This window comes from Sparus aurata, chromosome 8, assembly GCF_900880675.1.
Source record: "Sparus aurata chromosome 8, fSpaAur1.1, whole genome shotgun sequence".
NCBI classification, from domain to species: domain Eukaryota; kingdom Metazoa; phylum Chordata; class Actinopteri; order Spariformes; family Sparidae; genus Sparus; species Sparus aurata.
The window spans coordinates 31583921-31610672 of record NC_044194.1 but is presented as its reverse complement, the minus strand read 5'-3'; the positions used below and the strand labels follow the sequence as shown (position 1 = coordinate 31610672).

General features: G+C 43.0%; 2 protein-coding genes across 2 annotated transcripts in view; both read right to left on the bottom strand.

The window, feature by feature from the left end:
* The window catches only part of fanca (FA complementation group A), a 56632-nt gene extending 35961 nt beyond the window's left edge, over positions 1-20671 (bottom strand). The window contains exons 1-8 of the mRNA XM_030424721.1: positions 19921-20671; positions 17301-17380; positions 16723-16835; positions 16123-16213; positions 14434-14588; positions 11953-12048; positions 11125-11198; positions 1701-1810 (exon numbers count right to left, since the gene is read on the bottom strand). Coding sequence (XP_030280581.1) covers positions 1701-1810; positions 11125-11198; positions 11953-12048; positions 14434-14588; positions 16123-16213; positions 16723-16835; positions 17301-17380; positions 19921-19955 — 754 coding nt within the window. The 5' untranslated portion in view covers positions 19956-20671. The remainder of the gene's footprint in view (positions 1-1700; positions 1811-11124; positions 11199-11952; positions 12049-14433; positions 14589-16122; positions 16214-16722; positions 16836-17300; positions 17381-19920) is intronic.
* A 1350-nt stretch (positions 20672-22021) lies between these two features.
* On the bottom strand, positions 22022-24493 carry slc10a3 (solute carrier family 10 member 3). Its single transcript, XM_030424724.1, has one exon. The coding sequence runs from the start codon at positions 24029-24031 to the stop codon at positions 22616-22618; it is 1416 nt and encodes a 471-aa protein (XP_030280584.1). The 5' UTR covers positions 24032-24493; the 3' UTR covers positions 22022-22615.
* Between the last annotated feature and the right edge of the window lie 2259 nt (positions 24494-26752).

The following is a 26752-nucleotide window of genomic DNA, read 5'->3' as shown; positions in this document are numbered from 1 at the left end:
TCGAAATGTAGGAATTACAACAGTTTCTATATGTGCCTCCCACTTTTTAGTGGACCAAAAGTAATGGGAAAAACTAAACAATCATAAATCAAACTTTCAATGTTGAATACTTGGTTGCAAATCCTTTGTAGTCAATTACAAGTCTGGAGGGCATAGACATCACCAGATGCTGGGTTTCATCCCTGGTGATGCTCTGCCAGGCCTCTACTGCAACGGTCTTCAGTTCCTGCTTGTTCTTGGGGCATTTTCCCTGCAGTTTGGTCTTCTGCAAGTGAAATGCATGCTCAATCGGATTCAGGTCAGGTGATTGACTTGGCCATTGCATAACATTCCACTTATTTGCCTTAAAAAACTCTGTTTGCTTTTGCAGTATGCTTTGGGTCATTGTCCATCTGCACTGTGAAACGCCGTCCAATAAGTTCAGAAGGATTTGGCTGAATATGAGCAGATAATATTGCTCGAAACACTTCAGAATTCATCCTTCTGCTTTTGTCACCAGTTACATCATCAATAAATACATACAGCCATACATACCCATGCCATGACACTACCACCACCATGCTTCACTGATGAGGTGGTATGTTTTGGATCATGAGCAGTTCCTTTCCTTCTTCACACTCTTCTCTTCCCATCACTGTCGTACAAGTTGATGTCAGTCTCATCTGTCCATAGGCTGTTCTTCCAGATCTATAAAGGCTTTTTTTAGGTGTTGATTGGCAAATTCTAATCTGGTCTTCCTGTTTTTGAGGCTCACCAAGGGTTTACATCTTGTGGTGAACCCTCTGTATTCACTCTGCTGAAGTCTTCTTTTGATTGTTGACTTTGAAACACATAGACCTACCTCCTGAAGAGTGTTGTTGATCTGGCCAACTGAAGGGGTTTTTCTTCACCAGGGAAAGAATTCTTCTGTCGTCCACCACAGTTGTTTTCCGTGGTCTTCCAGGTCTTTTGGTGTTGCTGAGCTCACCGGTGCATTCTTTCTTTTTAAGAAAGTTCCAAACAGTTGATTTGGCCACACCTAATGTTTTTGCTATTTCTCTGGTGGATTTGTTTTGGTTTTTCAGCCTAATGATGGCTTGCTTCACTGACAGTGACAGCTCATTGGATCTCATATTGAGAGGTAACAGCTACAGAATCCAAATGCAAATGTCACACCTGTAATCAACTCCAGAACTTTTACCTGCTTAATTGATGATGACATAATGAGGGAATCACCCACACCTGTCCATGAAATAGCTTTTGAGTCAATTGTCCCATTACTTTTGGTCCTCTAAAAAGTGGGGGGCACATACAGAAACTGTTGTTGTGCTACACCATTCACCTGATTTGGATGTAAATACCCTCAAATTAAAGCTGGAAGTCTGCAGTTAAAGCACATCTTGCTCGTTTTCATTTCAAATCCATTGTAGTGGTGTATAGAGCCAAAAAGAACAGAATTGTGTCGATGTCCCAATATTCATGGACCTGACTGTAGGCCTAAATCCCAGGGGGACGGGGGGCACAATCCCCCATCCTTGGAAAAAATATGGTTTCATGGTGTCCTGACAAGTTCACAAGATCAATGTTGTTTTTGTGCAGGCTCTTGGTGATAAACAGTTTTATGTATAATAATGAGCGATTTTTAGGTGAATGAATGAATGAACGAACACACGTCTTCCATGAAGCACAACTACAACTTGCAAAAAAGTCTGTGTGCTTACTTGACAACACTTTTAGCTGAACTTGTCTGGTCTCTTCTTCTCCTTCAGGAGGTGTCCAGCCACAGAGAGCCTTCAACTGATAGACCAACCACATTCTAACTCCTTCATCACTGAATGAATAAAAGAAACAAAAGCACAGAACCAAGCAAGGGGTTAAAGATCACTTTCTGCAGACTTCATATCTTGATGTCTTACTCTGATATCTTTCTTTGTGAACTCGTAATTTGAAGATGGCTCTCACTGCACCCACACAGGGGCGCTGCATTAGCAAAACTGACAGCGACAGTGTCTGTCTTTATAATGGGACTTCAACCATTTAAAGCAATCAAGGTTAATTTATTAGTCATTCTACTGTATAAGTTGCACAACATAGTGCTAGTTGACGAACATATTTTTTTTACCATATTTTTATGGTAGCCATCTTTATGTATTCATGTAGTTTCATTTCCAATCCCTGTCATAACCAGAAGGTCGTTTCAGGTTTTCCTAAATTAAAACCAGACTCATACATTCAGGTATAAGATCTCGATTGCCAACTTGACCATTTTGGATCACAGAGGTTAGATCGATCCTCAGCAGTCTGGATGTTTAAGTTGGATGTTTCCATCACAAATTTCATTGTCCAAATTTAAACAGTCCCAGTGAGCAATCACATTTTCTTGACTTGGTATGATTTTTCTGTTGAATTTTAGCAACCTGAATATACTTTTTAAAAATATTACACACTTGAATTTTTGAGAATCTAAATATGAGAAGTCTAAAAAAAAAAAGAAAGCTAAAATCATATTATATGTGCATGTGTAGCCTTTTTTTTTTTTTTAACAAGATAAATATTGACAGTCACTGTTAAATGTTTACATGCACTTGTAAACAACATATACATTATATCATGAGTCTTGAGTTCCAATGCTTTCTAAAACTCGTAATTGTTCTGTGATGGAATGAGTGGAACACATACTACTTTTTCACAAAAAAAAAAAATCATGAAATTTGGTTCAATAATGACTTTACAATAGGTCTTCTGAAAATGTGACCACATCTGCTGGCTCAAAAATATACATAGAATACATTTTACCATACATTTTGGTGATTTTGAGAAGTTGTGTGAATCAAATTTGCTTTGACACATGGCCCCTTAACGTCCTCTGAGTGATTCTTATTGATAACAGCTGATGACTTTTCTGGGCCCATTTTAATAGGGCTTGCTTGATTCACGCATTAGACTCAGCAACAAACACTACAGTTGGAAAGTCTACAGAACTCAGCATTGATCTGAAAGAGCACCATATTGAACTGGACAGTCAGGAAAGTCACTAGGAGCCAAAGCAGTTACAGTTCTCAGGATCAACTGTACAACAACTGTTTATAAGTATGAAGTGCATGGCACAGTTGTGTCACTACCACAATCAGCAAGAAAAAATCAACTATCACCTGCTGCTTAGAGAAAACTGGTCAGGACGGTCAAGAGTCAACCAAAAACAATCTGCAATGGAAACTGCTGGAAGACAGGTGTCCGTGTCCTCCATCAAGCGTGTTTTACATCAACATGAGCTGAGAGGCTGCTGGAAAGAAAGAGGCTCTTGTTCCAGACGCAACATCTTAAAGCTCAACTGAAGTTTGCTGCTGATCACATGGACAAAGTAAAACCTTCTGGAGGAAAAATCTGTAGTAAAATGAAACAAATACTGAGTTGTTTGGCCATAATGGGCAGCAAAATGATTGGTGGAGAGAAGGTGATGTCTTTAACTCCAAGAACACCATACCCGCTGTCAAACATGGTGCTGGTAGTATTATGCGGTGGGGCTGTATGGTCTGGGGCTCTAAAGAAAGAAAATGGAGTAATGAAGAAGGAGGATTATTTCCAAATTCTTCAGGAAAACCTAAAATCATCAGCAGTAGATTTGGTCTTGGGTGCACTGAGTGTTCCAAAAGGATTGCAAACACACATCAGAAGTGGTAAAGAAACTGCTAAATCAGGCTGGAATTGACGTTTTGCAATGGTCTTCCCATGTCCTAATGTGAACCCCAACGAGAACATGTGGACTGTGCTGAAGAAACAAGTCTGTGCCAGGAAGACAGCTATGTAAGCTGAAATGTTATGTAATGATATAGGTTCAGTTCAGTACAGGTCTTTATTGTCCTTCAAGGGGAAATTTGATTTACAGTAGAGGACAAAAAAAAAACACTAAGACAACATAAAGAGGACATGGGACATTAATCACAGTTACAGCAAACAACCAACCAAAAGATTAAAAGTAAAAGTATCAAACCATCGAAATAGTAGCCATAGTAAAGTGCTGCTGAGCAATGCAATCAAGGTTAAGTACAAATTAACAAAGGAACATTTGAACCTATTGTCTATTGACTATGCTATGACAACGGCGGCGCGTTCAGACGCAGCGGCTTAAAGCCCCCTATTATTTTGCATCTTTTTTGTGCTTTATATGTCATTTTTTTGTTCTTCTGGCACACACATGCCACAGCGGCCCATCTACAGTCGCCAAGACCTGATAAGAATTGGCTTTCAGGCAAAAATAGAAATCATGGGTGCCTTCGCATGGACCCACGGCATCCCACCGGAGATAGCGAGACCGCCGGGCACCCCATGGATTGTTATCGGGTCCAGCAAGCACTGGAGGCGGCACAGGGATAGGAGGCAGAAACGAGGATGCCGGGCAGGACTACTAAATCAGCTTAGGAACCAACCACACAGACCTCCGCTACCATTCTATCTTCCTCACAAACGCAAGATCCCTTGCGAACAAGATAGATGAGCTGCAGTCACAGATCGCCTACAACTGCCACATCCGTGACTGTTGTCTTTTGATTGTTAGCGAATCCTGGCTGTGCCCGCATATCCCCAATGCTACCGTGGAGCTTGCAGGACGCACCTTTCACCGCTGCAACCGGACTGAAGCCTCCGGTAAGAGCATGGGAGGGGGACTCTGTGTTTATGTGCTTGAGGACTGGTGCTCGGACAGCAGAGTGATAGACACCCACTGCTCGCTGGCCATGTCTGTTCAGTGCTGACCCTTCTACCTGCCACAGGAGCTAACGGTTGCCATAGTAACCGTTGTTTACATCCCTCCCATGCTAACGTTAGCACAGCACTCGGCCAGCTTGAGCTCATGGTATGTAAACAACAGAGGGCTCATCCGGATGGCGTGCACATCATTGCTGGGGACTTTAACAAAGCATGCCTCAAGACTGTTCACCCCAAATTTCACCAGCACGTCAAGTGTGCAACCAGGGGAGAAAACACACTTGATCATGTTTATTCTAACATCAAGCATGCCTACAGAGCGACCCCCCTCCCCCACATGAGACAATCAGACCACCTCTCTCTGCTCCTCTTCCCTGCCTACACCCCCCTCAGAAGGCAAACAAAACCAGCCACCCAGACCATCAAAGCCTGGCCTGAAAATGCTCTCAACCAGCTGCAGGACTGCTTTGCCTGCACAGACTGGAGCATTTTCGAAGATCAGGACCTGGACACACACACCGAGTCTGTCCTCTTCTACATCAGGTGCTGTGTAGATAACGTCACCGAGGATAGACGCATCCGGATCTTTCCAAACAGAAAGCCCTGGATGACAAAGGAAGTCCAGACCCTGATCAGAGCCTTCAGGACGGGAGACAGAGCTCTCTACTGCACTGCCAGAGCTGACCTGAGGAGGGGCATCAAACAGGCCAAGGTCTCCTACAAGAACAAAATAGAAGGATACCTGATGGACAATAACCCGCGTCAGATGTGGCGGGCATCCAGGCCCTAACCAACTACAAAGGCAACCCCCCCCCCACACACACATCCTCCAACAGCAGCAGCACACTGGCAGACGAGCTAAACAGCTTCTTTGCCCGGTTTGAGAACACCACCACACACCTGCAGTCACTGCCTCCCCCTGGTTCCAGCACCCCACCTCTCTCTCTCCAGGAGCATGAGATGAGAAAAAACTTAAGATCAGTGAACCCCAGAAAAGCTGCTGGTCCTGGCGGTATCCCAGGGGCGGTGATTAAAGCATGTGCAGACCAACTGGCAGGGATCCTCACCAAAATCTTCAACCTCTCCCTAACACATGCCACCGTCCCCACGTCTGAAGGCCTCTATCATCGTCCCCATCCCCAAAAAACCTGCCATAGACAGCCTGAATGATTACAGACCTATCGCTCTGACGTCTGTAATCATGAAGTGCTTGGAGCGATCAGTTTCCCAGCACATCAGAGACTGTCTCCCTCCCTCCCTCGACCCCCACCAGTTTGCCTACAGGGCAAACCGTTCTACAAAGGGACGCCATCGCCCTCACACTCCATACAGCGCTGAGCCACCTGGAGAACAAGAAGAGCTATGTGAGGATGCTCTTCGTGGACTACAGCTCAGCATTTAACACCATAATTCCAGACATTCTCACCACCAAACTGCTGGAACTACAGATCCCCCTCCCCACCTGCAATTGGATTAGAAACTTCCTGTCAAGTCGCCCACAGTCTGTGAGACTCGGCCCTAGGGATGTAACAGTTACTGGTATCACGGTAAACCATGGTAAAATTCCCGCCGGTGAAGGTTACCATTTAAGTTTTAATCACCATGGTAACCACCGCGGTCGGTAACCACAGTGTGGAAAACTTGCGGCACATGCGCAGCGTGCAATGTGCGCTTGTTATGTAGTGAAGAACACACGGCGGAGAGAGGACGTGACAGTAGCGGCCCTCACAGCATTTTTCCACCTTTAAAGAGAACCAAATCTGCAGTCTGGGCGTATTTTGATTATAAGAATGCTCAGGGACAGCTGGACGAGGATGGCAGCCCTGTCTGCAGGAGCTGCGAGAAGAAAGTTGTTGCGAGGGGTTGCAACACCTCCAATTTACTTACTTTCACTTTACGACCATCACCCGCAACTGTTCAGCAAATGCAAGGTAAATTAACCTCAAGCTTGTGTGCATGATGTATGTGCATGTCGAGTTTTCTCTGTCTAATTTGCTGTTGTCACTAGCCGTTTTTAAACAGCCTCTCCGCATTATCTCCGGAGCGGTAGTTCGCCAATTCTCTGCCTATGGTGATTCACACAGAGCAAAGCATCTCCGCCTTCATGTGTGTAATTCACACAGAAAGCCGGCGCTGCGGCTCCTAAAGAGGCGTGACGGAACACGTCATGATGATGACGTCGGTGTTTCCCAGGTGTTCCCCCCTGTAAATCTAAGTTTATAATCATATGGATGCTGTTATAATGTGTAGTGATTGAGATCCTGACCCACCAAACATCCTGGAAAGTGACAGAGTTAAGTTTTTCGCGTTAAATTACATAATTATACATAATTACCATCAGTAAACAGGACGCTGTCTGACTCTGTCACTCGCGGGGACGGAGGCTGTTTTCTGGGGTAAAGTTCGGTGAAGTCTCGGTCCGGAGGGCTGACAGTCGCGGTGATTAATTTTCGTCACAGACACTCGGTGAGTTAAAGTTTTTTGCCTGTGACAGACGCTGTTGTTTGAGCAGAAATGTGAGGAAAAGTTGGTAGGACAGACGGGAGGACAGGCGAAAGAAAGATGCTTCTCCACATACAGCTGTGGTATTTATTTTCCTCATATAAGTTGCCAAAGACAGATACAGTTACTATGTTACTGTTGTTCGGTCCTGTAAAGTTGCTTTGTGGGACATTTCTCTGTATTTAGTTGAGTGAAGGACCTGTGTAGTTATCAGACTGTCAGACCGACACGCCCCCGCTCCACGCCTCCGGATTATCCATTCACACTGGGACGGCTCACCAATAATGCAGCCCTGATACTACCTCCAGAGGCGGATCAGTGCCGGAGCGAAATTTCCCCCCTCTCCGCATCTAAAACTTTCACACAGAGGAGGGTGTGGAGAATTGGCGTAGGATCCCCGCATGCAAACGGCAGTGTGAAAGAGGCTACTAATGTAAACTGACCAGATAGTTGTATAACTGAACGAAGTTGATCCGTGATTTGGTACGTTATCTGAACTGCTTATTAACTGTAGATTTCACTTTTTAAAGTCGACCTAATAATTCCCCAAATATTGATGCAGAGCTGCAGTAAGTAGGATTTGACACAAACACATACTGGGTGGACTGAGTTAGTGAACACAAACTGACTGAGATGACTGACTTTCATCTCAGCTCCGTTCACCTGAGCAGCGTCTACCTGTGGCTCAGCAGCATCTGACCAATCAGACTGACCAAGTCCACTGACAACAGACGAGCAGGCAGACAGAGAGACAGACAGCCAATATATAAGTAATATCAGAAATATATAACACTTGTGGATTATTTGTAGAATAGACTGTATATAAAGAATAATATAAAATGGTGAATATAACATGTGTCTAGATAGAAATGAGAGCCAAAATAGAGTATTCATAATTCATTTAACAACAATAATCCTTTTTGTTTTGATCTAAAAAAATTATCCAACCTGTTCCTCACAAAAGTGATGTGATCTAAATTGTGAGTTTTGTGATCTGTTGGTTGCATCATTAGTATTAAGTAACAATGACAGTAATGATTAATAATGACATTTTCATTCATTTTTTCACAGAGAGGGTCTGCTGGCCAATCGAGTGCTGCTGCCACTACAACTCATTCTACCTCTGTAACGCAGACATTAAAGGACACATTTTAAAAACAGGCTGCTTATGTGCCCTCATCACAAAAAGCCAATGACCTATTTTGCACAGTTTTGATACATTCTTTTATAATTATCTAAAGTCTGTGTAAAGCGGCAAAAAAATTGTGTTATGAGTTTGTCACACCAAAGAAACATGTATCATTGACCACTGACCCAAATTTGAAAGATTAAAAAAATTGTTAAGTATATAAAATTAGGTCTCAAAATCATGGAAAAACAAGCACTTCTTTCTGCTGTGAAACGCTGGGGGCGTGTCAGTTAGAGGCGCTGGAACCACGCCCATGCGGAGGGGGCTACAGGTCATGTTAATGACGTCGGTGTCTCCCCAGGTGTTCCCCAGGTGTTCCCCTTGTCTATCTAAACCTGCGGACAGTTTATAATCATATAGATGCTGTTATAATGTGTAGTGATTGAGATCCTGACCCACCAAACATCCTGGAAAGTGACGGAGTTAAGTTTTTCGCGTTAAATTACATAATTATACATAATCACCATCAGTAAACAGGACGCTGTCTGACTCTGTCACTCGCGGGGACGGAGGCTGTTTTCTGGGGGACTGTTTCCTGTAGTCTTGGTCAGGAGGGCTGGCGGTCGCGGTGATTTATTTTCATCAAACACTCGGTGAGTTAAAGTCTTGTGACAAGCGTGACAGACACTGTTTTGTGAGCAGAAATGTGAGGAAGAGTCGGGAGGACAGGGAGGGGACGGACAGGAGGACAGACGCTTCTCCACATACAGCTGTGGTATTTGTTTTCCTCATATGAGTTGCTAAAGACAGTTACAGTTACTATGTTACTTTTGTTCGGTCCTGTAACGTTGCTTTGTGGGACATTTCTCTGTATTTAGTTAAGTGAAGGACCTGTGCAGTTATCAGACTGTCAGACCGACACGCCCTCGCTCCACGCCTCCGGATTATCCGTTCACACTGGGACGGCTCACCAATAATGCGGCCCTGATACTACCGCCACATACCGCCGGTGGGACCCGCCGTCAGCGGGATGGAGTGGGTCGGCTGCAGCTGCGGTGGTGGCGGCGGCAGCCACATTATGCCGGTGGGACCCGCTGTCAGCGGGACGGAGAGTGTCAGCGGCGGTCAGCAGCGGCCACATCTCCTCGTCGGCGGGAGGAGAAGATGCAAGCCGGGGACGGAGTTGACCAGCGTCAACGGACTCCCCCGTTTCCTTACGTTGTCATCCGAAGGAAACTTAAATAAGATAACAGCGCCGTCACCCTGCACACTGTGGCATCCAGGAAAGATGCAGAGGATGTGGAGGAGACATGACTGGTTAGCTGACTGGTTGACTGGTTAGCTAGCTGCAAACTATTGTAAGCAATGCTATCTGAGACTGGAGAGCAAGTGGGAGAACCGCTGAAGCCGACGCGCTGAACGTATTTATAGCACTTCCGCAGCAGGGCCGGGTTTATGCAAATCATATGGCCGCGTTACGTAACGCGGCCATGATTTGCATGATTTCTGACCCGCCCATTAAATCCTGAACACAGAAATGTTGAAAAACTGTTTGTGAGCCTAGCTCCAAAATTAAATTCTACATGGCCGAATGGCTTTTACATGTTTTAAGTAAACACATTTATGACCTGTTTGATGTGTTTAGAAGAAAATGGCTGATTTTGGTTTACACAGACTGTTGATTGTTGATTTTGCAGTGTTTTGTTAAGGTTTTGGATTTGGACTATTTTCATATATAATAAATATATTTAAATGTAAATCTTGATGAAATTATTTCAATTTATCAGTGTTTTTTCAACATTTTGAAGACATTTTAAAAAATACCGCGGTATATTGATAACTGTGATAATTTTGGTCACTATTACCGCGGTGTGAAATTTTCATACCGTTACATCCCTACTCGGCCCCCACCACTCCACTGCACTCACACTCAGCACTGGTTCCCTTCAAGGCTGCGTTCTGAGCCCTCTACGGTACACCTATGACTGCTCTCCAACTCACCCAACCAAACACATTATTAAATATGCGGATGACACCACAGTGTTTGGACTCATCCGAGGCGAGGACGAGACAGCGTACAGGGCCGAGGTGGAGGAACTGTCGCTATGGTATATATATATATATATATATATATATATATATATATATATATATATATATATATATATATATATATATATATATATATATATATATATATATATATATATATATATATTAAAAATTTATTTATATTTATATTACTATTTGTTCTATGTGTTGCTTTTTTTTATTTGTTGCTGCGGGAGCACCCTCAATTTCATTGTACTCTCCTGTACAATGACAATAAAGACTATTCTATTCTTCTATTCTATTCTATTGGTTTTTACCCTGGGGGACCTATATCTCCACCCAGAAGGGAGAACACAAATTCCTCCAAGAACAAGTGGTCAGAGCTGGCCAGGATCGACCGTGCCCTCCGCAAAACTTGTCTGTCATAGATATCTGCCAAAGAAAGCTGCTGCATGCCAATTATATTGCTGGCTACCTTAACAATACTGAACAAATTATTTTTGTTTTGCACCATGAGGTTCCCATACCAAGAAGGTTCCACTCATCACCGAAAAGTGAAAGCTGTAGAAATCATTGGAACTCAAGACTGCAATGATATACATGTTCTTCACAAGTGTATTTAAACATTTCACATTTAGTTTTGCTTAAAGGGCTGGAAAGCAGCTACATTTCTCAATTATGTATCCAGCCTCTCATAAGATTCAAATCCTTGTGTTTGTAGAGCCAAAGTAGTCGTACCATAATTGTAATTGTCTTACCTCTCTAAAATGTACTTCAGAGTGAGGATGTTGTGAAGGTGAAAATTATAAACCACTTCCAGTTTGGGTGGCCTCTGTAAAAAAATCATCATGTGAGAAAGTCAAGCCAAGTTTTTTCAATTGTGGCAGTTTAGACCAACTGAAAATGGATACATAAATAAACTTAGTTTCTGTTTTCTTATCTTGAAACACATCACGATTTTACCCTAACCCTTTACTTCTTCTACTACTTCATCTGTAAATAACTTTGATCTGAAATCCTAAATGAATGCATTTTTAAGTATTACTTCAATTGAATTACAAATGGTGCTAAATAGGAATTTGACAATAATATTTTATCATGAAACACTCAGGATAAGGTGATCTGGTGAATTTCCATTGGATTGGATTGAATGTGTGGACTCCAAACTAAAAACAACAGGGAAGTGAGCTGTCCACCTCCAGAAGTTGTTGGAGGAAGGTGTCCGCCCCACAGCTCCAATTTACATGCCCATCTCTGTGACTACCATCCTGCTCTGTTTGCACAACTGTTGATTGGTTTTCACACAAAAAGTGTCCAATCTGTGATGCAATACAAAATATGTGTTTCTTGACAAAATGTAGGGTAGAGTAAGTCCAGCATGTTTTAGGAGTTTAAAGCATATTTTGATGATTACTGAGATAATATGCAGTGAATCACAATTATTTGGCCCACCATAATCATACCATGACATTTTTGAATCATCCTATGCCTAATGTAAAACCTCATGAGAGGCAAATAACTTTGTTAGGCTTAATATAGAGTGAATGTACTCTAACATACACGCAGACATACACACAAACACCCACCTGATCTTTTCTGTACTCCTGCCAGAGCAGTTTAGGGCAGAAGGCTCCCTGTGATAGGAGTTGCTTGCTGGACTCAAGCAGGACACACAGTTGGACCTAGAATAAATAGGATGGGAGGATTTCATGTTATCTGCACTCTGAAACAGAATTCTGCAGTAACGAAAGACATACTCAGGATGGAACTTCTGTGCCTGAACAAGATTTAACCACAGAAGTAACAAACCATCAACAGAGGTCACGCGGCAACCCTTTTCAAAATGCAGAACAGTTAAGTTGTGATGCTAGGGAAGTTAACCAGAAAAAACACTAATAAACTTACACTGTTTTTATGTCACAACCACAGTGACATATGGTATCAAAAAACCAAAAGGCACACATTCATCAAACTAGGGCTGGGACGACGCGTCCACATAGTCGACGACATAGATTCGTCGACATGAATAATTTGCGTCGACGTGTCGTCCCAAACAGGAGGTGGTAGTACCTGCGGAGGCTGAGAATAGCCCCTCTCACACAAAGACACTGCATTTACGCCGCAGCGGCGGTCGGCCAATTCTCCGCTGTTGGTCATTCACACAGTGCGAAGCACCGCTGGAATAAATACTAACTACCATGTAATTCACACAGAAAGCTGCGCTGCCGCTCCTAAAGAGACGTGACGGTACACGTCATGATGATGACGTCGGAGTGTTTCCCAGGTGTCCCCCCTGTCAATCTAAACCTGCGGACCGTTTGTAATGTGTAGTGATTAAGAACCCGGCCCCCTAAACCTCCTGGAAGGTGAAAGAGTTACGTTTTTCGCGCTAAATTACATTATTACATAATCATTAGTAAACATTATTACATCATTATTACATCATCCCCGCAAGTGACTCTGGAGGCTGTTTTCTGGGGGAAAGTTCACTGAAGTCTCGGTCGGGAGGGCTGACCGTTGCAGCGATTTCTAGCAACACAACCACTTGAGTGAGTTAAAGGTTTTTGCCGGTGACAGACGCTGTTTTTCGGGCAGAAATGTGACAAAGACTTGGTAAGACAAGAGGACAGACGCTGCTCCGCCTACAACTGCTGTATTTTTTTCCTCATATAACTTTCCAACGACAGTTACAGTTAATACGTTACTTTTGTTTGGTCATGTAATGTTAAATTAATCGTTAGATTAGTCGACTAATCGAAAAAATATTTACTAGATTAATCGTTTGAAAAATAATCGTTTGGGACAGCTCTATTCTAAACATCCATTTGACTTATTCCATGAAAGAAGAGTGCATGACATTTATCATCTATCATATCAAATTTTCATTATAAACTGCATATAAGTTTAATAGTGCATATGATATGCTGTTTATAATTAGGTCATCTGCTTTGAGATCAAAATCTCTACAGTAAGACACACTTCTGTACAGCAAAAAAACAACAAAAAATGTATTGGCCATATAACTCCCCAAACAGAAATAAAAATGTATTTTTCGATATTTCATACTCATAATCAACAACACGCTCACTCAGGGGTGCTGACAAACAGCTTTTACTCTAACTTTTGTCACTGTTTTGGAGTAAACACACTAATAATGCTGTTTAAGATTAGTGTGTAACAAGGATTTGGACCACACTAATGGTCTGGTGAACAGTTATCTAAATTTGATGGGTTTTTGAAAATCTGCGATACTGATATTGTAGACTGAAGATGCTGACAAATGCTTATGTTTTCACACTTTTATTGCACACGGAATTCTTCCATTGTACTAATAATCAATAATAATCATATTTTCTTTTAAACTTAGTGCACAAGAAGTCAGCCTTACCGGGCGCTCACACCAAAAGCGACTTGAGCGACCGAGGCGACCAACTGCCATTCATTTTCAATGTACGCTGGCGACGAGGAGCGACCGGAGCGACCGGCGGCGTGAGCAACGCAATTTCAGCGATTTCAGCGACGCGATGCGAGCGACGAGAGTTGACAGATGCTCAACTTTATGCAAATGAGCAGCGGCGCGACCGCGGCGACAGCCAATTGGGGGCTGATCTGGATTCCGAAGGCGGAAAAAGGCGGAAATGCCTGCTGCTTGAAAGACCCGTCCTTCGGTCGCTTTGGTCGCTTCAGTCGCTGCAGTCGCTGCCACACAGGCGACTGCAGCGACGCGATGTGAGCGACCAGAGCGACCACAGGCGATTTTATCGCCTTTGGTGTGAGCGCCCAGTTAGGTGAAGAACCCAGGGACAGCATCACACGTTTTACAGAGACTGTGTCTAAATAAACAATAACACTAGTGATATGGGCAGTCTTCTTCATGGCTCGAGTGGCAACTGCATTGACACACTCAACATGCATGATGTTGATGAGGCGCCTAACAGTTTAGATGGTCCTTCAACAAATTTCCCACAGTTAACCATAGGTTTACTATTGTCTGGGGGCTTGTTTTTATATTTGCATGAGGGTTCAGCCACAAAACAATGAGTCAAAACATACAGTCAGACACTTACTCGCTGAGAGCAGGTGAGCAGCCCTCTCCTCTTGTCCTCTTCTTCCTTTTCATCCTCAGTTCCAGTGATCTCCATCAGTCTCTCCAGTACCATCTTCACTGCCAGCACTGCCATAGGGACACCCAGCTGCAATGCCTGCCGCCTCAGCTCACACACTGTCCACGTACAATACAACACATCCTGCAGTTCATAACATTTACTTTGCAAGCAAACAACACCAGAATATTGATAGTTTTTCATATCTCAGCTGACTCAAATTTCAGATGTTGGACAGTCCAAATACACAACAAACACAGAGTACTTTCTTTTCTTCATAGTTTTACAGCTGTTGTGTACAGCAGCAGATATCTCCAGGACAGAGTCTGTCACAGGAGGTGCCATTTCAACTTCTGTTACATTAGGAATGTTCAGCACATTTCTGAGATTTAGTACTCACTAGGGCTGCACAAAAAATCGTTAAAAAATCGCGATCTCGATTCACACATACACGTGATCTCATATCTACACACAGCGATTCTGAAGCATTTTATATCTCGAGCTGAATCACAAACAAATGCTCCTATTTTCCTCCCGGATTTTTTGAAGCGCCCCCAAACGCAGCACTGCCGCTGCCTCCTCCCTCAACCTGTGGTAAAGCGTCTTTACAACACATGATTCAGTGGCGGAAGCCCACCTGCAGTTAAGTGTATGGAAGGAGTGAGTGGCTGTGTTCAAATTCAGGGGCACCATCCTTCGGAGTGCGTATTTGAAGTGCAATTACGTCACTAAGCTGCGCGAAGCCTGTCCAAATTCAAAGTGTGCTCCAAATGCTCCCCACAAATGCCTCCTTCTTTTGCCTGTTCCTGGACGACACACCGCTACTATCCTTCGCGGCTACACATTGCCCAAGATTCATTGCGCGCCTAAAGAGAAGAAATAAATAAATAAATAATGGCGACCTCAAGTGGGGCAGATCTCGCATTCAAATGTAAGTATTGGGTCTATACTCCGTTTTTAGTCATTTGAGCGTCAAACGCCAGATATGTTAAACTTCAAGGGACCTTAAAACCCCCAAATATCAGTTAAAATACGTTGGTAATGGTTGTGTTAGCTTGTTGTTGTAGCCACAATCTAGGAACGGTCGCTACTTTCAAATTAAAAGCCCCCTGCTAAGAACCCAGCTCTAAACTCCTATGGGGTGTAATGTAAAGCTCTTATTTTGAAGACAAATTCGTTGTCAACTGCTCACAGCCCAACGTCGGGCTTCACGTCACGTCACATGTTTACCTCTACCTCTGAGGCGGCTTTTGGAAAAGGAAGAAAATTATGCCTCCGTTTTAGAAAGCCGATCACAGCAGCTATCACATATCACCTAGCTTAAGATACAGCCCCAATAAACACTGTACAACATGAGGTATAAAAGGATGCCCTCTCATCTTGGGAGACTAATTTTTTTTTTTTTTTTAATTTGTGTAAAAATATTTTCTCATCCAATGATAGAACTTGAAATGAACAAAACAACATTGCTTTGGCAGAGGCATAGTAGTATCTGCCATACTATCATGTTTTTTTTTGTGTGTGTTTTGTTCAAGTTCATCAGTACAATAAACATTTTGTGAAAAAAATCGTGCCAGAGAATAGTGATCTCAATTCTAAGCAAAAAAATCGTGATTCACATTTTTTCCAGAATCGTGCAGCCCTAGTACTCACCCAGCAATGATCGAGCAATGGCACATGAGGCTCCTTTCGACTGTTTCTGCTCTCCAATCTGAGAGCGAAAAATGTTACACAGCTCTGGATTCTACAAAAAGTGTAAAAAAAAATACAGATACATTAACAGAATATTAGAGAGAGGACACTAACTATTCAATTTGAGCATTCAATTCACCATCAGTTCCCTCTTCTAAAAGAGTTCCAAATGAACTTAGTACCAGCCTACTCCTGATGAAATGTAATGGTGGAGCAGCTTTCTAAATCTTCTTGACAGCCATTCTGCATTCTGTGTGTCATACATGTATAATTCACCTGATCCTTTTTGCCAAGTTTTATGTTATGTTATGTTTTATGTTACTTCCTTCGAGCCAAAATAGTTTCTACCAAAGCCAACCAAGTGGTATAAATGTTAATGCAGTATAATGGCAAGTTATGACATCATCTGACAGTCATGACAATGTCAGTTGTTACGAACATCTTTCTCAGTACACAACTTAGTAACTTAAGTCATATTTTGAGTTTATTATGACTTTAAGTTTTATCCATTGCTGAGGAGCGCAGTCAGTTCTGCCTTCATCCTGAAATCTTGTCACTCACCCCAACCTCCCTGAGCAGACTGCAGAGGTTCTGCTGCTGCCCCAGCAGCTGGATCGTTGCCTCCTGCTGCTGCTGTTCATCTTCCTGCTTCGGCCTCTTCAGCACACGGCCAGCTGGGCATACAACAGCAGGAAAAACACATCATGCTTTTTAAACTATGTTTCAGATTTTCAAATTCGATTTTTGCATGGACAGAGCTTAAATATTGTACAACAGAATGTGTATAGAATTCTGTAAGTTTGTTCCACAGTCATAGCCAGAACGTAGCTAGTCTTAAAAGTGTCCTTAAGTATTTACAGATGCCTTTAGTGAAAATGATTGTGAATTGGGATGGTTTTCCATTGAAGGCCAGGCCGAACTTTACTTAAAAAGCTGCTATTTTATAATATCAGTGCTAGAGGAAGAAGCATGATAACTGAACGTCTATATCAATCCGTAACATTAACGTCACATAGATCAGTATATATCGAGACAATACAACCACATGCACGGGGAGAATGCAGTGGGTTTATTTCAGACAGTATTCATCATCATACTCTACGGATGATAACGCTGACTCGGTCCAGCTGTCAACTCACCGAGGAGGTTCGACACAGTCCTCTTCTGGGAATCCGATTCACACGATGCACTGAGTGACATTCCACTTGGTTTGACCACGCTACAAGAGACACTCGACGTTTTCATCAATTAGTCTTTTAAAATAAATACATTAACAGAGCCTAAATGATTCACACTACATGACATCGTTTGTTCCCTGGTTTGGTTTATCAAGCTGCGGTGGGACTGTTTGCTTCACTGTCCTCCATGTTTCCCCTCGCGCTCTTCTCTTTCACTGGTCTACGCGGGAGCCAATCAGGATACCCTATACACAGTTCTACGTCACATGATCAGCGCCGAAATAAAAATAAATATATATTATATCTTTATCTTTTATCGTATTATCATAAGACATTTTTTAAAGTATGTATTATTGTATTTTTATAAAACATTACATTATGCTATTGTAAATAAATAATTAATCCTTAAGTTAAGAAAGAATGTGGCACGACGAGCAGCCAGAGTATGACGTCACGTGAAAAAAATTCTGTGGGACAAATAGAAAATACAGTTACAGTTTAAAGGCCTCATATTGGAGTACTAATATAGATTTAAAAGGTCAAGTCCAGATGGCCAGTGTCTTCCTCTGCCCGACTGTACTGAAATCAAACGCATGCATTTATGCATTCATGGAACAAACTAAATTAGTCAGGGCTACACAATAGATCAATCTCCCCAGACAGGAGAAGATACAAACAGATCAATATGCCTACACCATACAGAAGGCATGTCATTGCTCCTTTCTCTTTTGTCAGCTGACAGGCCAGAAGCCATTAGATGTGTACCATCACCACTGACTGACTGGAGCAGTCAATCAGACGTGCAGTATGCCATCACAACCGTCGGTAAGACAGTCTGCTACTACAGAAATAATCATAACACTACATACAGTAGATACATGACTTAAAGAAGAAGTGTAAAAGGTGAGCTCCAGGTGAATTTGCTGAACAACGTTTCATGTTCTTTTTGATGATAGTGGAAGAAGCACAATAGGTTTTGAAATGCAATGCTGATCTTTTGTTGTGTAGCCTACTTCCCTCCCGAGGAAACATTCCGAATGAGAATAGGAGCATTAGCCACTAGTCAGCATTAGTCAGTACTTCCTATGTGATAACAACATCTACAGTGTATATCATTTTTCATGTCCTGTACTGTTTATGTCTTACCTTTTACACCATTCTATTTATCTTTCAGTGTAAATGTTAACAGGGCATTGCTGTAAAGGTGCATGTGTGCTCAGCTCTATCTGTATAGATTAAAGAAATAATACCGCTGAAGAAATAAAACCACAAAGGGATTATTTGGATATAGCGAAAATCTGTGACGTGTGAATTGAATGGTAGTTTTACAACTCTGGTCTCATTATGACGTTGTTTCGCCATGATTTTTGATTGTGCACTTTTAATCTTGATGACAAAGCATTCTGCTGTAACCTCTAATGAAAATAAAACACAGTGGAGCCTTGACACATATAGGCCTTTAAAAATATATGATCAGTTTCATGCTTTAAACTATTTGACATTTTAAATAGTTATAATTTAATCCACAGAGGAAGCAGAAAGGCTACAGAGTAAAGTGAATTAAACGTGACAGAAAATTTGATAAGTTAAAACAGCTATCATCTGTATTCTATATTAACAATGGATCTTGTGACTATTTGTTAGCCATCTCTGCAGCTCCCCTTATCTCTGTTGAGCTTCACAACAGTCCCACCTACATCTGTCATTTAGGAAAATACATTAAGGTATTTAAAAGTATGTTACAACTGTGTTGTCATTTTTCTCAAACACAAATATACTGACTAATGTGCAGTTATAAGTATGCAGAGCCTGTAAGGACAGGTGGGTAATGTAAGCTTCTCCCTTTACATTTTGTTTATAGCACACTGTGCACTGTATATATACACTATGTATATATTGGATTCTATTTATGTGTTTTAAGTGTTTTATTTGCTGACCCACTACTGCTGTAACAAAATAATTTCCCAGTCTGGGATCATTAAAGTAATTCTATTCTATTCTATTACATAACAGAGATGTAACAGAGATGTGACCATGTGACAGAGATGTGACCATGTGACCTGGTTGTGGAGGCCTAAAGGACTGTCCTTTTATTGTACTGTGGAAGCTGCAGCAGAGTGAATTCAGTTGATTTTTTTCTCAAAACTGAAGTTATCAGCGAGGTTTCGGTGTGAAAGATTAAGAACGCTGGGAAATAACATTTTAATAAGTTCCACTGAGCCTTGAACAAATATGATTTTGACATACTGAGAGCCACACCCTTCCAAACCACACCGAGTGACCATGACTGTACAGCAGCATGCTCCATCCTGCCCTTGCTGTGCTCGAGTGAAGATCATTCTTCACAGTGTATAGTGTCTGCTCTCCCTTCAGCCACCCTTGTATTTTCTGGATTTCCCAGCTTTACTGCGGCAGACAGCAGGAAAACCGTCTCATGGGAGTCGGTGAAAGGAACTCATGAAAACTTAATGCAATGTGTCCTCATGAATTTTTAAGAGCCCTCTCTTCCTATTGTGCCACTAATGTGCAGGGTAGTAATATAAACAGGAGTGTTGATGTACCGAGCTGAGTGCAAACCTACCAGCAAAGCAGAGCGTCATCAACTGTCAGCCTCATGAAGAACAGCACACAATGACACCTGAGGACACATACTCACTCACACACACACTCACACACACACACACTTTCAGTTACAGTGGCAGCTCTTGTCTGAATCTGAAGTGAGCCATTGTCACTGGAGGCAAATGTTTTGATTAAGGGCTGACTGGATAAAGTTTGAGAAGGAGGCAGAGGGAGCACATGATGTCAGCATGATGTCACTTTGATTGCACAGTCCCAATAGCAGGTTAGCTCACACACATAGAATACCAAATACTATCAAAGTCAAACATAATTAACCCATGAGTGTCAACTAAAAAAGAGTGTAGAACAAACTCAATATATCCTCTGAAGGCCAGAACATGTATTTAGTTACATTTACACTCATGTACAGTAGGTCAGGGAACAGCTACGTTCATGACACATGCCTCTCGTGAGAAAATTCTATAAAAAGATAACTTGCTGTAAAAAAAGAGGAAGAGGGAAGTGATCATTGCCCAGAGAGATTATGTTGTTCTTCTTACAGTCATCATTCCCTTGAGAGAAACACAGAGAACTTGACTTACCCTCCTGTGGTAGGAGGCCACGGGGTTGAAACACACCAGCACTGACTGAGATACCCAGCAGCTTCAGCTCAGCCTGGAGGCTTTACAGCTGTGCATTCCTGAGAGATTGGACCAATCTGCTGGGCCAAAGCAGCAGGTCTCAACTGTCTTGTTTTCCACCCAAAAACTTCCACATAAAATGTGTTAATGACAGGACATAAAAGTCTGCTGCTCTTGGTGCGTGCTGTAAACAGGAAATTCAGTGTGCACAAAAAAAAATGCCTGAGTACAAAACCTTTCCCCTCATTCACTGGATCTGGGAGCTGTTTCTAAGGCAGGAAAGGGATGGTTATTGTGTTGATTGTGAACAGTGAGTGTATATTCTGAACTTTGAAACATCTTGTTGGTTCACCTCAATAGTTAAATAACACAATCTTTCAGTTGGCTGTGTTCTTTAACTGTCGCTTACTATCAATAAATGTAAGCTGATAAAAACTGAACCCTGTCTTCTGGTTCAATACTGAACTGGAGGCATGTCGCAGATTTACTACCCATACTGACCTTTAGCACGGTTTCATTGTCATGGACTTTCCCCAATGGTATTTCACAGACTGGTCTTCTTTTAATCTAACCGCTTTGATTCCTCTTTTCAGTTCAAAGAACCCCAAAAAGGAAGAAGTTTGTATTCAACTCCTTCATTGCCTGAATTGATAAAAGTAGAAACAATGAAGTTGCATTTCTTCTGTTATCTGTTTTTATCACTGGCAGGAATTCGATTAAGTTCAAAATTGGCTTTGTTTATCAGAGAATATTAAGTGAAAATGGACAAGTCAGGACAGACTGTTAATGACATTCTAAGGTTGTAAATGGTTGAAGAGCAATTCTTTGTATTGTTGGGTCGACGGATTTACTCTTCACCAGGGCCATGTACATTTTCTAGAACAGAAGTTAGTTTCAAAGATGAATATCTTAAAAGGTCCGTGTGTGTGTGTGTGTGTGTGTGTGTTTGTGCCCACTGGGCCCTTTAAGTAGTCCAGTCGGTGTAGCCATTTTTGATTTGATGATTATCCTTCCTTTGGTCTGAATCAATCAAAATACTAAATGTTGCCTGCTGAAAAAACTAATTGCAAGATTTGATTCCACTTATGTATGTTTGTATTGTTCTGTGTTTTTAGTAGTTTCTCAATAGTGTGTGAATGTTGTTTCAGTGGCTTTTTCTCCCTGACCAGACTACAGTTTAAGAAGAAACAATAAACTTCTGTTATGTCTGACATAAAAATGTGTTGTTTGATTAAATCAAATATAAGAATAAAACTGGTATCTAAGCTTTTAGAAATGATAAGTAAAAATGTTCAACCTGAGAATTACAACATATACTGTGGAGCTGTTTTTTCAATATGCAAAACACTGAGGAACTGTTGATTCAACCATCTGTGTGCAAAGTGAAACCAAACAGTCACTAAGTGCAAACAAGCCCACAGCTCTCCAACAACACTGACCTTTTAGACATGTTACCTGGTACATATACTTTTGACAAACTTATATTTGCATTAACAATGTATTTTATTTACTATTTCCTCATTTCTCTCCTCTTATGTTCAAGTACATGGATGCGTATATCCAGGGAACACAATCAGTAGCAAATACTTTCAAAACATCATCATCATCATCATGTTCCTGTTTGATTCACAAATGATTCCACTTAACACCCCCAGACACTCCCCCAGGCTAAGACACATGGACCTTTTGTAAACATGATGCAAATCAATCTTTGCTTTTTGATTACAAAAAGTAATCTGGTACAAAAATATCTTTTCTTTTATAGGTATTTCTCTTCTTATGAATATTTACATCAATAAGTACCTCACAGTATAATCTGATTTTAAAAAGTACATACTGTAAAATCAACACAAAAAGGTCTCAGAGGGGTAAAAGGCCTTTGGTTTTCATGAAAAATACGAAAACAATAACAAAAAACAAAAAAGTTCGCTCCCTGTCCTGTGTATCACAACAGTAAATACTTGACTGGTGATTGTTGGGTGTCTTGTAGCCACGACTGTAGGACACCAAATTTCCACAGGTTTGAAAGGGTTCATTATCCAAAAAGTTTAGAACAAAAAACTGCAGCTACAATCAGGTGTCACTCCTGGGAACGGCAGACCCACACAACCTCCGCTGGGCAAAGTACCCCAGAACGATGAGCAGCATCTCTGAAGTGCTGCTGAGGGCCACGATGAAGGGTGCCTGGGATGCGAAGTCAGCCTCTGCCCGGCGGAAGGACAGCTGCATGACAGCAAGTGCCAGGAGGCTGTTCTGGACACCCACCTCGATGCTGACCGTCTTCCTCTGTGGTGGGGCCAGGCCTGCCACCTTAGCCAGGATGGCCCCAACCACCAGGCCCAGCAAAGGCACCGTCACCCCAACAGCCACGATCTGAGGCCCGACGTTGGCCAGGATGGACGCGCCCATTTGGTAGGCCATAAAGATGCCACCAACGATGAGCACCAAGCTGAATGGTCTTATAAGAGCCAGCAGGACACGTGTGAGGGCGGGCAGACGCAGCTTAATCAGCATGCCCAGCGAGATTGGGATGGCAATGAAGAGGAGGGTACCCAAGATCTTCACAAACGGTACATGTAGGGCAGCATGCACACCCAGCAGCCGACCGTACAGAGCTGATGACAAAGGCATAGCTGCCGCCGCCACCACCGTGGAGACCAGGGTCATGGAGATAGCCAAGGTAACGTCGCCTCCGAGCAGCAGGCTGTACAGGTAACCACCCCCCCCTCCCGGGGCAGAGCAGGTGATGACCAGGCCCAGGGAGAGCGCTTTGTGCAGTGAGGCCAGGCGGGATACACAGTAGGCATACAATGGCATCACCAGGAACTGACCCAGCACCCCTAAGAGCAGAGGCACTGGGCTCCTCAGGAGACCACGCAGCACCTCCACCTCCACCTTGCACCCGAAGGCACACTTGTTGATGAAGATGAGGGGCAGCAAGGCAAACAGTACAGGGTTCTCAGAGAAATGGGACAGGCCACTCGACTGGATGAGCCGGGTGGCCGGGTCATCATTACCGGGAGCCACTCTGATAGAGTAGTCCGTCCTCTCCTCAATCAAAACCGGTACCGAGTCCTGGTCCATGTCCAGCAGCTGGATCTGCAGCTGAGCCCTGCCTGGGAACCCGGAGCGGATGCTGATGATGTAGCTCTTGGCTGTTCCTGCGTGGCCGCTATCCGTTACATTAAGGATGGAGAGCACCTCCGGGTCCAGCGAGCGGACTGTAACCGTCTGCTTCCAGCTCTGTCGGCCCTTCCTGCTGGTCGTGGCGCTCCGGTACTGGCTGGATATTACAATCACGCCGTTGGTGTTTTCAGGAAACTCAAATTCCTGCGATGAGCCGTCTCCGATTCTGATATATCTGCTGCTGCTGTCGGCCGTCAGATTGGTGTCGTTGCTGCTGTCGACAGTGAGGTTTCCGGTGGCCCACGCCCGGTCCGCCCCGCGGGTAATAAGGAAGAGACAACAGAATGTAAATAGCGTCCTCATCTTAGTGACGGGCAGGGGGCGGAGGGGCGCCACAAAGACACACTTCTCCCCTTCCAGCAGCCTCCCCAGCCAGTTACACCGCCGGCCTGTTACACCAGGACGGTAAACTTCTCATTCTAGCCTCCGGTAGAAAACGTCAGTGTCGGCAGCAGACTCCACATCTCGTCTGGTTCCCATTTTCTCGCTGCCTTTATACCGGAACCTAAACATCACCCCGCCCTGTCCTGTCCGAGCCCAGCTCTACACCAGCAGCCCCGGCACACAGGAAACACACTCGCACAGGTCTCTCACCGCTTTTCTCTTTCGTCTACTCGCAGCTAAGATGTCCGTCCCGGCAGACCAGGGCTTCTCCTCGCCTTTCGTTTTTATTATCACCCCGGTGGATGAGAAATGAGAGCATCGTAGCTCGGCTCGAGTTAGCTTGCTTGTTCAGACTTATCTGTAAAATAGCGTCAGTTGAAGTCAAACTTCCGGTCCTGAAATGCCAAAGTAAAAGCCCTTTATTGAATTGAGGAACATTGGTGGTACTTACGGATGTACTGACATCAGACTTGTTCACTCCGAGAGGCTCCCAAAGCCAGTTGTGTTTGTTGATTTCAATTACATGCCAGTTTCACTGGGAATTTGTAATACAAACACCTTCATTATTTCAGTTTTGTAATCTACATGTGAACTTACATAACTCGTGTGTTTAACCGAGCATTAACCTAGCATTACAGTATAATAAAAATGTATACATTGCACAGGTGGAGCAGCAGGCCACCTGTCAGCTCAATACAGCCAGAGTGCTAATGCACATAAATGTGTGTAATATTACCTCGTCTTCACATACTTGGGTCATTAATAATATTAACTTGATTTAATAATGTTTCCCCAAATTGCTATGTACAACCGTTTCCTGGCCAATGAAAAGTCGTATGAGTTTATTTTAAAAGAAAAAATCCAACCACTTCCTGTCTCACTCTGGTCAATTGTGACCACCTTGACGTAAGCCTTTATTAATCCAATCGGAGCGGCCAAAAGCGTCAACCCTCTCCGTGCCTTAGCCAATGAGCAGGGGCGGTCACATGGGAGAGGGAAGACCGTGATTTCTGTCCACTGGGGGACGGGGGGGGGGGGGGAGCCAGGGATTACCCATCACAGATAGGCATAGGGTGACATGGATTTAATTTCCTGACAAAGCTAAAATGGCGGAATTGGAAGAAAATGAAGCTATAATATCAAAGTGATAACTGAGAATATTATAACATGTTGCAAGTTGCAATGATGTTTGGTGTCCATGATACTGTCCAAATCTCATCTCTTACTTACACGTTGACATTGTCTTTCCTATGGTGCTTTGCAAACATGTAAATTGCAATTCTATTGCTGACTCTCACTGTCATGTTCTCTTCTCCTGATCTCTAATCCCTCTGTAGTACCTTGTGAGACTGATCCATTTGACTCATGGAGGTAAATCCACAGTCACGCTCTCTGAGCAGTTTCCAGTTTCAAACAGGCTGCCAAGTAGGCTATTGCTTATTTGTCATACACAAACACCAGACACATCCAGGAAACCTGACACTGCTACTCATCCTGGCAACGTGGCATCAGATGGGAGCTCCATTTTGTCAGCATAACCTGTGAGCATCCCTTTTTATAGTAGCTGGCTCCTGCTGGGACATTCTCACATATTTAAAAGTATTTTCAATTCATAACCTCTGGTTTTCTTCTGGTGAGTGCACAAGAGGTGTATCCTGGACATTACCTAACACAGCTCACTGTGTTCAAGTCAGTCCTGGGACAATCTGTTCATCACCATTGTGTTTTCATGAGTTGTGCGTCCTCTTTCTGTCACCATGGCTAACTCAAAGCTTCAAGACAAAGAAAAGGCGGGGGAGTCCATGGTGGAAACACTCAGTGCACGCCAAGACAACCTGCTGGGGTGATCGCTCGGGCCTCTTCTTTGACATTTCATGGAGCGACAGCCAGTTGTTATGGGGCTGCGAGGCACGCGCAATCCCTGCCTGGCATTTGTGCTGCTCCCCTCCCTGGTCTGTCTAATTATTTACCCATGGTATGATAATTTACCTCATGACTTATTCCACAAACAGAGAAGGGCAGCAGGAGAGAAAGACTGGAGAGGGATGCAATTGTCCATCTCAACATTTTCCCCAGTAATGGCTTCAGTGAGAAATCACAGAAAAAAATGATGTTTGTGGTGTTGCTTCAGCTGTTTACCCAGAGAACACAGTAGCCTGTATTTGCCTTTGTTTGTGAACACTGATTCTTAGTGAATATTCATAAACCAACTGAGAGCAGCGGTTATGATCAGCCTTGTTGTGTGTTTCTAATGAGATCATAAGCAGATGACTAATCCAAGAGCATTGTCCTGAAATGCAGGTTTAGCACCAAGTCCATACAAGGTTATCCTCTGCTAGACAGCTTGGCAATGATACATCACAAACAGGGCTGTAGTCAGGATTTTATAAATAGAGTTCAGGGGTATCCCAGTGAAGATTCTCCTGCTTAAAGGTGTGTTCAGACTGAGCAAAACTAATGTTAAGGGTGGTGTGAGTAAATAAGAAGCCGGTGCAAAGACGTAATTAGATACTAATAGACATGAAATTGCTCCGGGCAAAATGAAAATGTTTCAATATGAATGAAAAAAAAAGCACTTTGGATTCACCTCAAGAGAATGAACTGGAGTTCCTGGTAAGTTCTCACCAAACCATCCCACCC